Raw genomic sequence first — 14488 nt, forward strand, 5'->3', positions numbered from 1 at the left:
TGACCTCTAATCTTCTGTTTACCTGCACCAGTGAATTCTTGATTGTATCCTAAAATTTCCCAAGTAAAGTTTTGCCAGGCCCTGACCGTCTCCAGGGACCTGAGGTACGTTACACAGTCTGTGGCTCCTTTATTTACCACCGAGGGTCATTCTGGTGGGTAACGGAATGGTGGAGTCACCTGTGACAACCTTAACTCCTGTTCTTATGTTTACTGGCCATCCCCCTCCTAGGGGTGTCCGGAAGAGGCCCAGCGCAGCTCTGGCCGAGCCTATGTGTGTCCCTCCAGGAGGGAGCCTGGTAAGTGCCACCGTGACAAGTAACCACTCTACCCTCTCAGCTCCTCAATGTATGCCCTGTGTCCAGAGTCACCCTACGGGACGCTGCATACGCATTATTTTAGTCCTCTTACAAAATCAAACAAGTCTTTTGTATGTCATATATACTAAACCTTTCTCCTTTAGAAAACAAAGTTCTTGGGAAACATTGCACTGTACATAGGGAACCTAACAGAGCATCATGGTGGAGACTCGCACACTTTATAGGCTACTGCACAGCCTCCTGCATAAAGCATCTGATAGAGCATACCACAAATCAGCACAGTTTTCAAACTGGCTGCTAATGGCCAAGCGGCTTTGCAGATAAACAGTAGTTTTAGTCACTAAACCATGTGGTTATTAACATTTAGTTTGAAATCTATAATAGTTTGTGTTAAAACCATATGGCAACACAGCTTTCAATGTAAAAAAAATATTGTGATACAGTATGCTCCATTAGATATTGTGTGTAGGAAGCCATGTGGCGGCACACATGGAGTCTCATAAGGTTCCATACTACAACCCAAATTTGACATTGTGTGAAATGTAGTGATTTTAAAATCTCATATATATTTTATTCACAATACAACATGTATCTGAAGTTGAAAGTTAGAAATGTTTCTAGTTTAGAAATTGATGGCAGCAGCATACCTTAAAAAAGTTTGGACAGGGTTAACCCCTTAAAGGGAACCTGTCACGTCCCCACAGCGCCACAAATTAAGTATTTTTTATAGTTACCTGCTCCTGTGATTCAGCGCTGTCTTCCTTTGAAGTTCTGTCAGCACTTGAAAATCTGACTCTTTTTCAGAGCTCTGTTCCCGCACTCTCCCTTAGACTTGTATATGAGAGAGGACTTGGAAAGAGTCAGATTTTTGTGCACTTCACTGGACTTCAAGACTTCAGAGGAAGGCAGCATTGGATCGCGGGAGCAAGTGAGTATAAAAAAATTACATTACCTTGATCCCTGTCACCTCTCCTTATAGCCCCATAACTTAGTTTATGGTGCTGTTGGGATGTGACAAGTTTCCTTTAACCCCTTAGGACCATGCGCTGTAAATTTACGGCGCTTGGTCCTGGGCTTTAATCCCAGTCGATAGCAAAAATATGACATGGGATTTAAGCCTCTGTTTCTGCAATCAAGCAGGAGCAGGTTGGGTTGTCAGCTGTTAATAACAGCTGAGAACCAGGAGGAGAAGGGAGAAGCAGTTTTTAACCACTTCTGTCCTCTCCTTTCCTGGGTACGTAGTGCTCAATGAGCACAATGTACTAAGAAGTAAAAGTGGAAGTATAATTTCGACTACACGACCTGGTGTTCACGTGACTGCTAGGATCCCCTGGCATAGCAGACCCTGTTTTTATGGCATTCATACATACGCAAAAATTACATGATATCTATATTCTATGGGTCAGTATTAGAGATGAGCGAACGTACTCGTCCGAGCTTGATGCTCGGGCGAATATTAGCGTGTTTGGGATGCTCGTTACTCGTAACGAGTACCACGCGATGTTCGGGTTACTTTCAGTTTCCTGTCTGAGACGTTAGCGCGCTTTTCTGGCCAATTGAAAGACAGGGAAGGCATTACAACTTCCCCCTGTGATGTTCCAGCCCTATACCACCCCCCTGCTGTGAGTGGCTGGGGAGATCAGATGTCACCCGAGTATAAAAGTCGGCCCCTCCCGCGGCTCACCTCAGATGCCTTGTGAGATAGCTGAGGGAAAGTGCTGTTGTGTTGGAGCTGCTGTAGGGAGAGTGTTAGGAGTGAGTGTAGGCTTCAAGAACCCCAACGGTCCTTCTTAGGGCCACATCTATCCGTGTGCAGTAGTGTGGAGGCTGCTGTTAGGAGTGTTGCACCTTTTTTTTTTTTTTTCAAAATCGGCTGTGCAGAGCATTGCGCCCTGCAGTAATACTACAGGGACAGAAGTGGTGGTTAGGCAGGGAGAGTGTTAGGAGTGAGTGTAGGCTTCAAGAACCCCAATGGTCCTTCTTAGGGCCACATTTAACCGTGTGCAGTACTGTGCAGGCTGCTGTTAGCAGTGTTGCATTTTTTTTTTTTTTCAAAATCAGCTGTGCAGAGCATTGCGCCCTGCAGTAATACTACAGGGACAGAAGTGGTGGTTAGGCAGGGAGAGTGTTAGGAGTGAGTGTAGGCTTCAAGAACCCCAACGGTCCTTCTTAGGGCCACATTTAACCGTGTGCAGTACTGTGCAGGCTGCTGTTAGCAGTGTTGCATATTTTTTTTTTTCAAAATCAGCTGTGCAGAGCATTGCACCCTGCAGTAATACTACAGGGACAGAAGTGGTGGTTAGGCAGGGAGAGTGTTAGGAGTGAGTGTAGGCTTCAAGAACCCCAACGGTCCTTCTTAGGGCCACATTTAACCGTGTGCAGTACTGTGCAGGCTGCTGTTAGCAGTGTTGCATATTTTTTTTTTTTCAAAATCGGCTGTGCAGAGCATTGCGCCCTGCAGTAATACTACAGGGACAGAATTGTGTAGGCAGGGCCAGAAGACATATATTATTGATTGAATATAGTCAGTGGGCCTTTTCTTTAAAAAAAAAAGGGAAACATTCTATTTGGCCTGCCTCTGACAGTCCTCAGCGTTCTGGGTACGTGTGTGGTGGGTGGAGAACGTAAATAAATCATACGCAGCCAGCTACGTTTAACAGCAGGCTTTCGCCAATTTATTTCCTGCCTGGGAAAAATCACCGCTCTGCTGCACTTCATATAACACTGCAGTTCTGTGGAACACATTTCTTATCTGATTGAATATAGTCAGTGGGCCTTCCCTTTAAAAAAAAAAAAAGGGAAACATTCTATTTGGCCTGCCTCTGACAGTCCTCAGCGTTCTGGGTACGTGTGTGGTGGGTGGAGAACGTAAATAAATCATACGCAGCCAGCTACGTTTAACAGCAGGCTTGCGCCAATTTATTTCCTGCCTGGGAAAAATCACTGCTCTGCTGCACTTCATATAACACTGCAGTTCTGTGGAACACATTTCTTATCTGATTGAATATAGTCAGTGGGCCTTCCCTTTAAAAAAAAAAAGGGAAACATTCTATTTGGCCTGCCTCTGACAGTCCTCAGCGTTCTGGGTACGTGTGTGGTGGGTGGAGAACGTAAATAAATCATACGCAGCCAGCTACGTTTAACAGCAGGCTTGCGCCAATTTATTTCCTGCCTGGGAAAAATCACCGCTCTGCTGCACTTCATATAACACTGCAGTTCTGTGGAACACATTTCTTATCTGATTGAATATAGTCAGTGGGCCTTCCCTTTAAAAAAAAAAGGGAAACATTCTATTTGGCCTGCCTCTGACAGTCCTCAGCGTTCTGGGTACGTGTGTGGTGGGTGGAGAACGTAAATAAATCATACGCAGCCAGCTACGTTTAACAGCAGGCTTGCGCCAATTTATTTCCTGCCTGGGAAAAATCACCGCTCTGCTGCACTTCATATAACACTGCAGTTCTGTGGAACACATTTCTTATCTGATTGAATATAGTCAGTGGGCCTTCCCTTTAAAAAAAAAAAAGGGAAACATTCTATTTGGCCTGCCTCTGACAGTCCTCAGCGTTCTGGGTACGTGTGTGGTGGGTGGAGAACGTAAATAAATCATACGCAGCCAGCTACGTTTAACAGCAGGCTTGCGCCAATTTATTTCCTGCCTGGGAAAAATCACCGCTCTGCTGCACTTCATATAACACTGCAGTTCTGTGGAACACATTTCTTATCTGATTGAATATAGTCAGTGGGCCTTCCCTTTAAAAAAAAAAAGGGAAACATTCTATTTGGCCTGCCTCTGACAGTCCTCAGCGTTCTGGGTACGTGTGTGGTGGGTGCAGAACGTAAATAAATCATACGCAGCCAGCTACGTTTAACAGCAGGCTTGCGCCAATTTATTTCCTGCCTGGGAAATCAAATCACTGGTAATACAGCATGCTGAGGGGTAGGGGTAGGCCTAGAGGACGTGGACGCGGCCGAGGACGCGGAGGGCCAAGTGAGGGTGTGGGCACAGGCCGAACTCCTGATCCAGGTGTATCGCAGCCGACTGCTGCGGGATTACGAGAGAGGCACGTTTCTGGCGTCCCCACATTCATCGCACAATTAATGGGTCCACGCGGGAGACCTTTATTAGAAAATGAGCAGTGTGAGCAGGTCCTGTCGTGGATGGCAGAAAGTGCTTCGAGCAACCTATCGTCCACCCACAGTTCTGCGCCGTCCACTGCTGCAAATCCGAATCCTCTGTCTGCTGCTCCTCCTTCCTCCCAGCCTCCTCACTCCACTACAATGACACATGCTCAGGAGCGGGAACACTCCCAGGAACTGTTCTCGGGCCCCTGCTCAGATTGGGCAGCAGTGGTTCCTCTCCCACCAGAGGAGTGTATCGTCACTGATGCCCAACCATTGGAAAGTTCCCGGGGTCCGGGGGATGAGGCTGGGGACTTCCGGCAACTGTCTCAAGACCTTTCAGTGGGTGAGGAGGACGATGACGATGAGACACAGTTGTCTATCGGTGGGGTAGTAGTAAGGGCAGTAAGTCCGAGGGAGGAGCGCACAGAGGATTCTGAGGAAGAGCAGCAGGACGATGAGGTGACTGACCCCACCTGGTTTGCAACGCCTACTCAGGACAGGTCTTCAGAGGGGGAGGCAAGGGCAGCAGCAGGGCAGGTTGCAAGAGGCAGTGCGGTGGCCAGGGGTAGAGGCAGGGCCAGACCAAATAATCCACCAACTGTTTCCCAAAGCGCACCCTCGCGCCATGCCACCCTGCAGAGGCCAAGGTGCTCTAAGGTCTGGCAGTTTTTCACAGAGACGCCTGACGACCGACGAACAGTGGTGTGCAACCTTTGTCGCGCCAAGATCAGCCGGGGAGCCACCACCAACAGCCTCACCACCACCAGCATGCGCAGACATATGATGGCCAAGCACCCCACAAGGTGGCACGAAGGCCGTTCACCGCCTCCGGTTTGCACCGCTGCCTCTCCCCCTGTGCCCCAACCTGCCACTGAGATCCAACCCCGCTCTGAGGACACAGGCACTACCGTCTCCTGGCCTGCACCCACACCCTCACCTCCGCTGTCCTCGGCCCAATCCAGCAATGTCTCGCACCGCACCGTCCAGCCGTCGCAAGCGCAAGTGTTTGAGCGCAAGCGCAAGTACGCCGCCACGCACCCGCACGCTCAAGCGTTAACCGTCCACATAGCCAAATTTATCAGCCTTGAGATGCTGCCGTATAGGGTTGTGGAAACGGAGTCCTTCAAAAGTATGATGGCGGCGGCGGCCCCGCGCTACTCAGTTCCCAGTCGCCACTACTTTTCCCGATGTGCCGTCCCAGCCCTGCACGACCACGTCTCCCGCAACATTGTACGCGCCCTCACCAACGCGGTTACTGCCAAGGTCCACTTAACAACGGACACGTGGACAAGCACAGGCGGGCAGGGCCACTACATCTCCCTGACGGCACATTGGGTGAATTTAGTGGAGGCTGGGACAGAGTCAGAGCCTGGGACCGCTCACGTCCTACCCACCCCCAGAATTGCGGGCCCCAGCTCGGTGGTGGTATCTGCGGCGGTGTATGCTTCCTCCACTAAAGCACCCTCCTCCTCCTCCTCCTCCAACGCAACCTCTGTCTCGCAATCAAGATGTGTCAGCAGCAGCAGCGCGTTGCCAGCAGTCGGTGTCGCGCGTCGTGGCAGCACAGCGGTGGGCAAGCGTCAGCAGGCCGTGCTGAAACTACTCAGCTTAGGAGATAAGAGGCACACGGCCCACGAACTGCTGCAGGGTCTGACAGAGCAGACCGACCGCTGGCTTGCGCCGCTGAGCCTCCAACCGGGCATGGTCGTGTGTGACAACGGCCGTAACCTGGTGGCGGCTCTGCAGCTCGGCAGCCTCACGCACGTGCCATGCCTGGCCCACGTCTTTAATTTGGTGGTTCAGCGCTTTCTGAAAAGCTACCCACGCTTGTCAGACCTGCTCGTAAAGGTGCGCCGGCTCTGCGCACATTTCCGCAAGTCCCACACGGACGCTGCCACCCTGCGGACCCTGCAACATCGGTTTACTCTGCCAGTGCACCGACTGCTGTGCGACGTGCCCACACGGTGGAACTCTACGCTCCACATGTTGGCCAGGCTCTATGAGCAGCGTAGAGCTATAGTGGAATACCAACTCCAACATGGGCGGCGCAGTGGGAGTCAGCCTCCTCAATTATTTTCAGAAGAGTGGGCCTGGTTGGCAGACATCTGCCAGGTCCTTCGAAACTTTGAGCAGTCTACCCAGGTGGTGAGCGGCGATGCTGCAATCATTAGCGTCACCATTCCTCTGCTATGCATCTTGAGAAGTTCCCTGCAAAGCATAAAGGCAGACGCTTTGCGCTCGGAAACAGAGGCTTGGGAAGACAGTATGTCGCTGGATAGTCAGAGCACCCTCCTGTCTATATCTCAGCGCGTTGAGGAGGAGGAGCATGAGGAGGATGAGGAGGAGGGGGAAGAGACAGCTTGGCCCACTGCTGACGGTACCCATGCTGCTTGCCTGTCATCCTTTCAGCATGTATGGCCTGAGGAGGAGGAGGAGGAGGATCCTGAAAGTGATCTTCCTAGTGAAGACAGGCATGTGTTGCATACAGGTACCCTGGCACACATGGCTGACTTCATGTTAGGATGCCTTTCTCGTGACCCTCGCGTTACACGCATTCTGGCCACTACGGATTACTGGGTGTACACACTGCTCGACCCACGGTATAAGGAGAACCTTTCCACTCTCATTCCCGAAGAGGAAAGGGGTTCGAGAGTGTTGCTATACCACAGGACCCTGGCGGACAAGCTGATGGTAAAATTCCCATCCGACAGCGCTAGTGGCAGAAGGCGCAGTTCCGAGGGCCAGGTAGCAGGCGAGGTGCGGAGATCGAGCTGTATGCCCTGGAGGTGCTTGCTTGTCCTGCGTCTAGCGTCTTGTCAGAGAGGGTGTTTAGTGCGGCTGGGGGAATCATCACAGATAAGCGTACCCGCCTGTCAACCGACAGTGCCGACAGGCTTACACTCATAAAGATGAACAAAGCCTGGATTTCCCCAGACTTTTCTTCTCCACCAGCAGACAGCAGCGATACCTAAACAATACGTAGGCTGCACCCGTGGATGGAAGCATCGTTCTCTCTCACCATCCAAAACGGGGACATTTCTGCTTCATCAATCTGTGTATAATATTCCTCCTCCTCCTCCTCCTGCTCCTCCTCCTGAAACCTCACGTAATCACGCCGAACGGGCAATTTTTCTTAGGGCCACAAGGCTCACTCATATAATTTTTCTTAAAATTTTTTATACGTTTCAATGCTCTTAAAAGCGTTGAAACTTTAACTTGAACCAATTTTTCGTTAAACTGGGCTGCCTCCAGGCCTAGTTACCACTTAAGCCACATTAACCAAAGCGATTAATGGGTTTCACCTGCCATCTTGGTTGGGCATGGCCAATTTTTTCTGAGGTACATTAGTACTGTTGATACACCAATTTTTTTGGGCCCTCACCTACAGTGTAATCATAGTAATTTCTATGTTCTTCCCTGCACTCATGGTACAGAAAGGTGTGTGTGGTTGGCCTACACTTTAGCTACATAAATGTAACTGGGGCCTTGTCTATACTGCAGCTACTGAAATGTGAAAGAGACTGTTATCTCCCTAAACTGCTGCAATGGGAATGTTACTGGGGCCTGTCTTGAGTGCTACTATTACTGAAATGGAACTAAGACTGCGCTCCCCCTATACTGCTGCTAGTGATATGTTAGTGGGGCCTGTCCCTAATGCTACCGCTGAAATGTTAATAATTCTGGGCTCTGCCTATACCGCTGCTAATGGTATGTCACTGGGGTGTGGAAACAGAGGCTTCACAAAGACATGATGGCGGCGAGGCCATTTCCCACCAACGCTGTTACTGTTAAGGTGCATATAACAACGGACACGTGTATAGGACACATAGTGCCTCCAAAACATCCCCCTCCTCCTCCAACAATGAAAACATTCTTGGCAAATACCTTTGCATTGGTCCGTCTGGTGGCAGTCCAAGAATTTCACCTTTAACGACACAACAAGAGAGCACCACCACCATCCCCCCGCCACGGCCCACTTAATCCTGGCCACATTCCGAGAACCAACTACATTAAACTGCGCTACCAGGTCCGCAGTCAACACCACATTACCACCAACGAGGTTACTGTTAAGGTACATATTACCAGTCAGACTGGGGCATGCAGTGTGGGCCGAAGCCCACCTGTATTAAGCACGACATTACTACCTCAGCTGTGTTGGGCAATGCAATGGGATATTTTTATGTACCGCCGGTGGGTTCCAGGGAGCCACCCATGCTGTGGGTCCACAGGGAATTATAAATGCATCTGTTTCCACTTCTAAAGAACCCCAGTCAGACTGGGGCATGCAGTGTGGGCCGAAGCCCACCTGTATTAAGCACGACATTACTACCTCAGCTGTGTTGGGCAATGCAATGGGATATTTTTATGTACCGCCGGTGGGTTCCAGGGAGCCACCCATGCTGTGGGTCCACAGGGAATTATAAATGCATCTGTTTCCACTTCTAAAGAACCCCAGTCAGACTGGGGCATGCAGTGTGGGCCGAAGCCCACCTGCATTAAGCACGACATTACTACCTCAGCTGTGTTGGGCAATGCAATGGGATATTTTTATGTACCGCCGGTGGGTTCCAGGGAGCCACCCATGCTGTCGGTCCACAGGGACTTCACAATAGGGAGTTGTACCTGCCTGTGTCTATGAATTAAAAACCGCGGTCTGACTGGGGCATGCAGACACCTTGACAGAATGAATAGTGTGTGGCACATAGGTTCCCCATTGCTATGCCCACATGTGCAGCTCCTGATGGCGGTGGCACAGGATTATATTTCTCATTGCTTCTGTACAGCATTGTGGGCTATCGCCCCGCCCCTTTTAAAGAGGGTCGCTGCCTAGCCATGCCAACCCTCTGCAGTGTGTGCCTGCTTTTCCTCTGGCAGACGCACTTATAAATAGACATGAGGGTGGCGTGGCATGAGGGCAGCTGAAGGCTGGGCAGGGACAGTTTGGTGTGCGCTGTGGACACTGGGTCGTGGGGGGGGGTTTGGGCAGCATGTAACACAGGAGAAGTGGCAGCGGAGTGTCATGCAGGCAGTGATTGTGCTTTGTTGGAGGTAGTGTGGTGCTTAGCTAAGGTATGCCATGCTAATGAGGGCTTTTCAGAAGTAAAAGTTGTTGGGAGGGGGGGGCACCCACTCTTGCCGCTATTGTGGCTTAATAGTGGGACCTGTGAACTTGAGATGCAGCCCAACATGTAGCCCCTCGCCTGCCCTATCCGTTGCTGTGTCGTTCCCATCACTTTCTTGAATTGCCCAGATTTTCACACATGAAAACCTTAGCGAGCATCGGCGAAATACAAAAATGCTCGGGTCGCCCATTGACTTCAATGGGGTTCGTTATTCGAAACGAACCCTCGAGCATCGCAATAATTTCGTCCCGAGTAACGAGCACCCGAGCATTTTGGTGCTCGCTCATCTCTAGTCAGTATCATTACAACAATACAAAATTTATTTAGTTTTTTTTTGGCTGTACTACTTTTAAAAAGTAAAATATTTTTGGAAAAACATAAAATTATTTTCTGTCTCCATCTTCTGACAGCCGTAACTTTTTTATTTTTCTGTCGACATAGTTCTATGATTGCTCAATTTTTGTGGGATGTCCTGTAGTTTCTATTATTACCATTTTGAAGTACATACAAATTTTTTATTGCTTTTTATTACATTTTTTCTTTGATCAAACAAAAGCACAACTCTGGCATTGTGTATTTTTTTTTCAGATGACATTCCCTGTGCGGGATAAATAATGCCCTATTTTTATAGAATGGGCTTTTATGGACGTAGCGATACCAAATATGTTTTATCTTTTTTGTCTTGATGTTTTTTTATAAACATGAGAGAAAGTTTTTTTGTTTTATTTTCTCTACCATCTATCCAATCTGCCAGTTCTGTGTCCCATTTTTGGCCATTAGATAGATAGAAAACTGCAGGTGTCACCTGGGAAGGCCAAAAATCGGGACCAGAATGGGGGGGGGGGGATCAGGCAGATGACAGAGAAGAACAGGTGCAGATAATATATCCCCCAATCCCTTCATTCCCAGGACAGAATTTTGTCCTGACACTGGAGGGTCACTTTAAATAAAAAATGTTTTTTATGCCCCTACCCCCAAAGAGTATTTTTCTTAACTAGTCCTGGACCACCCTTCAGTCAAATGCCAAATAAATGCTTTATTGAGTTCAAGCAGCAGATAAGTGTTAAAGTCCTTAACACTGGAAATCTGTTGTTTGGTCCGATGAATTAAAATTTTTGATTTATTTTGGTCCAAACCACAATATGTGGGATTCGGATAAGGTGAGAGGATGTTTCGTTCCCACAAATGTCTATCAGCATGCTCTGTATTTAGAGAATTTCTGTGAAGACATGAGTTGTGTTTTTCGATCACTCCCCGCTTCTCCTCTGACTCATATTTACATCAGAACTTACTTTAATCAAAGAGCTCCACGGACATTAATAAATCTTATGGCACTCAATATACAGAACAGTACTCATGCAAGTACACAATGTGTAAAGTTTTATAACACTGGAAACATGTTTTACAGTTCCATGTGAGTTTATGTATTTTTATCAGTACAATGGCAAATCTATATCTTATATATTTGATTTTTAGGTGATTTCAAGTATTTTGCTCCCACCAATAATACCACTTTTGGAATACAAAAGCAAAGCACAAATGTCACATATCCCAGTGTCCCAGCATGCACATGAAATGATTCTCAAGGAGAGTCTGGAAGTGAAGTTCTCCACGGAAGGAGGAGAAGAAGGTGCTAGGGTAAGATCTGAAAATAAGACTCCCCTGCTTCAAGACAGAAGCAGCTGCCATTCAGCCATTCTTCCAAAAAGTATGCTTTTGGAGATGTTTATGTTTTTACCGCAATTTGACTAGATTAGTGTTTTAAGAACCCCCTTGATATTACCTATATGACTGATTTAAATAACAGTGCCAGGACCAGTTTTTTAGTTTTGTTACAGTTAGGTGTACAACAATACTAATGTAGCCTATTTGTATATTCTAGACTATTCATAAGGAAGCCCAGTTGTATGATGAACCTGGAGAAAATATTCCTGGAATGAAGAGTGAAGAAAAACCCCACCGTCTTGCACTGTCACAGAAATATTTTGCATTTTACCATGCACCAATCGTGAAGTTCTGGTTTAACACGGTATTTTTTTATGCTTTGTGCCATTTTCTATCACATACTATAAGTAAGACAGAATTCCTTCTCCTTACCAGACCCTTTACTGGCTACTCAGTGGCCCAGTATCTGAAATAGAACTGCGTGCTCTCCGCATTCCCAGTATTATGTGCAGAGTGCGACAAGCAGAGTGAGTTACAGTACTGTGCAAAAGTTTTAGGCAGGTGTGGAAAAAATGCTGCAAAATAAGAATTTTTTCAAAGATAGAAGATGTCTGATTGGCTCCAAATTTATTCTTCAGCAGGACAATGACTGCAAACATAAAGCTAATGTAATTAAGAACAAGGAGTCCTGGAAGTGATGATATGGTCCCCAAGAGCCTTCATCTTAATATCATTGAGTTTTTCATGGTTACATGAAAAGGCAGAAGGATTTAGGCAAGCCTACATCCTTCATATTGGAGCCGCTGTGTGGTACTACTTTGGAGTAGACTCTTAGAGGCTTCAGTAATGCTGCCTCCAGTGATGCAGATGGCAATGCAGATAGCGTGTCACATGCAAGAAGATCTGGTTCTTGATAAGGACAGTGAAGGCTGAATCCCAGCCCCTCCATAGCTCTAAGTGCAGGGGTTTTTGGAACCACAGAGTGCATTTTAAATAGGAGGAGCTGCATCTAATGAAAACTAAGTAGCATGAGCACATTGTCCCCATGCTGGGGGAGCAGTACACAAGAGAACCTGATGACTTGGGGCTGGACACGATGACAGACCACGTGAAAGGAGAGGGAGACTCCCTTCCTGTAAAGGATTCAGTCCCCAAAGTAGATGACGGTGCCATGACCCGGATATGACGAAAGCTGCCAGACATGTAAGACCGGTCCAGTGACAGTGGTGTGTGCACACTAAATAGACTATGACTGATGGATGCAACTGTTGTTTACACTGAATGGTACATTGTTCAGTTTTCTGTATACAATTCCCATTCAGTTGCTGCATGTATTTACATGAGATGACTATCTATCAAATTCCCACGGGAGCGCATGAATGACCTACTAGTAACATGTTAGTTATGTTTACATGATCAGAGTTGCCTGATGTTCATATATGCAATGTGTACGTAAAGTGATTTCTAATAGGGGACAGGACACTTTGTGACGTAGTGCTCTGCGCTTGTTTGAGAAGTGGTGTTATGCACCAGTAAGAGATATTGTATGTTGCCCATGAAACAGTAATGCTGTAATGTAGATGAGAATGTATGGAAATGTTGATTGATTCCTAAGGTGCGTTTGAGTCTGCAGTGACATGGAACTCTAAAATTTAGGATGTATTCTGGATATTGGTATATCAACTAAACGCAGGATAGTGCAAACCACAGTTTCCCCCATAGCCATGTATGGATGTAAGAGCTGGACTGCAAAAAAAGCTAATAGAAGGAGGATTGATGCGTTTGATCTGTGGTGCTGGTGAAAGCTGCTGCGTATGCCCTGGACAGTGAGAGTAACAAACAGAGAAGTCCTGAATCATATAAGACCCGATATATCACTGGAGGGCCAGATGGCCGGACTCAGACTCATGGATTTTGGCCATGTAATGTGAGCAAAATCTGTAATGCTTGGACAGATCAGTGGTAAAAGATGATCCGGCCTCCAAAGGACATGATGGCCGATACTGTCAAAGCTGATACTGGCATGAAAGAAGCAGTGCAAAACCGAAAAACATGGAGGGAGCTCACCTTTAGGGAACGACTAAACGGCTAACAACAACATTCTGCCACCTACAGTTCATTAGGCTGCGATGTAGACATGCCATGGACCTTCGGTAATATGGAATACAATGATAAGTATAAGGGTATCACAAGGATAGTGGGTAGTTATTATAGACAAGAATATAAGTAAGTGCCTTGTCCCACCAATGTGATCCCCTTAAGTGTAATGTACAAAGTGGGGAGAGACATCATGGAATGTATGATGGAGAGACTTGTTATTAGTGTGTGTCGGTACTGGTGCATCTTGTCTCCACCAGGAGTTTGGGTGGAGACATAGTGATGGACTGTATCTGTCCTGGTAAAGCCCCCAAGCTCCTGATTGGCTAGGGTGCCGGTTTGCCGTGGCTGAAGGGTTAGGTTTAGGGTTTGGTGTTACAGGAACAAGGTTTGCCGGGTTAGGGTTAGGCTTAGCCCTAGGATTAGGGTTAGAGGAGTAGCAGGACTGATGGAGCCGGATTCAGGAGGTGGCCGAGAAGTGCTGTTGTGGGCGCGGCTCAGGGCGCAGCCATGGAGGGGGAGAGCCCTGTTGCTGACGCCGCCACTGCCAGTGGGGAAGGGACTGCAGGGTCACAGCGCAGCTCTCAAGAAAGGGGCTAACAGCCGCGGGGGGACAAGCGAGCGCTGGAAGGAACTGCTCGGTCAGAGCGCTGTTCTCAATAAAGGGGCTGACAGGCCACCGGGGAACAAGAGAGTGGTGCCCACGGCCACCACATGACATATTGCAGGGAGGACGGCAGTAACAGTGACAGCAGGGGACATTGCAGGGAGGCCAGTGGTGGCAGTCCCAGCGGATAGTCCCAACTGGTGGAAACAAGATGCACCAATACTGTGTGTCCTAAATTATGAAGCATTAAAGGGGTTGTCCCGCGAAGCAAAGTGGGGGGTAAGCACTTCTGTATGGCCATATTAATGCACTTTGTAATGTACATTGTGCATTAATTATGAGCCATACAGAAGTTATTCACTTACCTGTTCCGTTGCTAGCGTCCTCGTTTCCATGGAGCCGTCTAATTTTCAGCGTCTAATCGCCGGATTAGACGCGCTTGCGCAGTCCGGTCTTCTTGTTTTCTGAATGGGGCCCGCTCGTGCCGGAGAGCGGCTCCTTGTAGCTCTGCCCCGTCACGTGCCGATTCCAGCCAATCAGGAGGCTGGAATCGGC

At 48.0% G+C, this 14488-nt stretch overlaps 1 protein-coding gene across 1 annotated transcript in view; it reads left to right on the top strand.

Annotated features, from left to right (window-relative positions):
* LOC136612356 (transient receptor potential cation channel subfamily M member 7-like) overlaps positions 1–14488 on the top strand; it is an 88578-nt gene that overhangs the window by 43595 nt on the left and 30495 nt on the right. Inside the window, exons 18-19 of the mRNA XM_066592644.1 lie at positions 11041–11202; positions 11447–11593. Of these exons, the coding sequence (XP_066448741.1) occupies positions 11041–11202; positions 11447–11593 (309 nt within the window). The remainder of the gene's footprint in view (positions 1–11040; positions 11203–11446; positions 11594–14488) is intronic.

The sequence above is a fragment of the Eleutherodactylus coqui genome, chromosome 2 (genome assembly GCF_035609145.1).
Source record: "Eleutherodactylus coqui strain aEleCoq1 chromosome 2, aEleCoq1.hap1, whole genome shotgun sequence".
Taxonomy (NCBI): domain Eukaryota; kingdom Metazoa; phylum Chordata; class Amphibia; order Anura; family Eleutherodactylidae; genus Eleutherodactylus; species Eleutherodactylus coqui.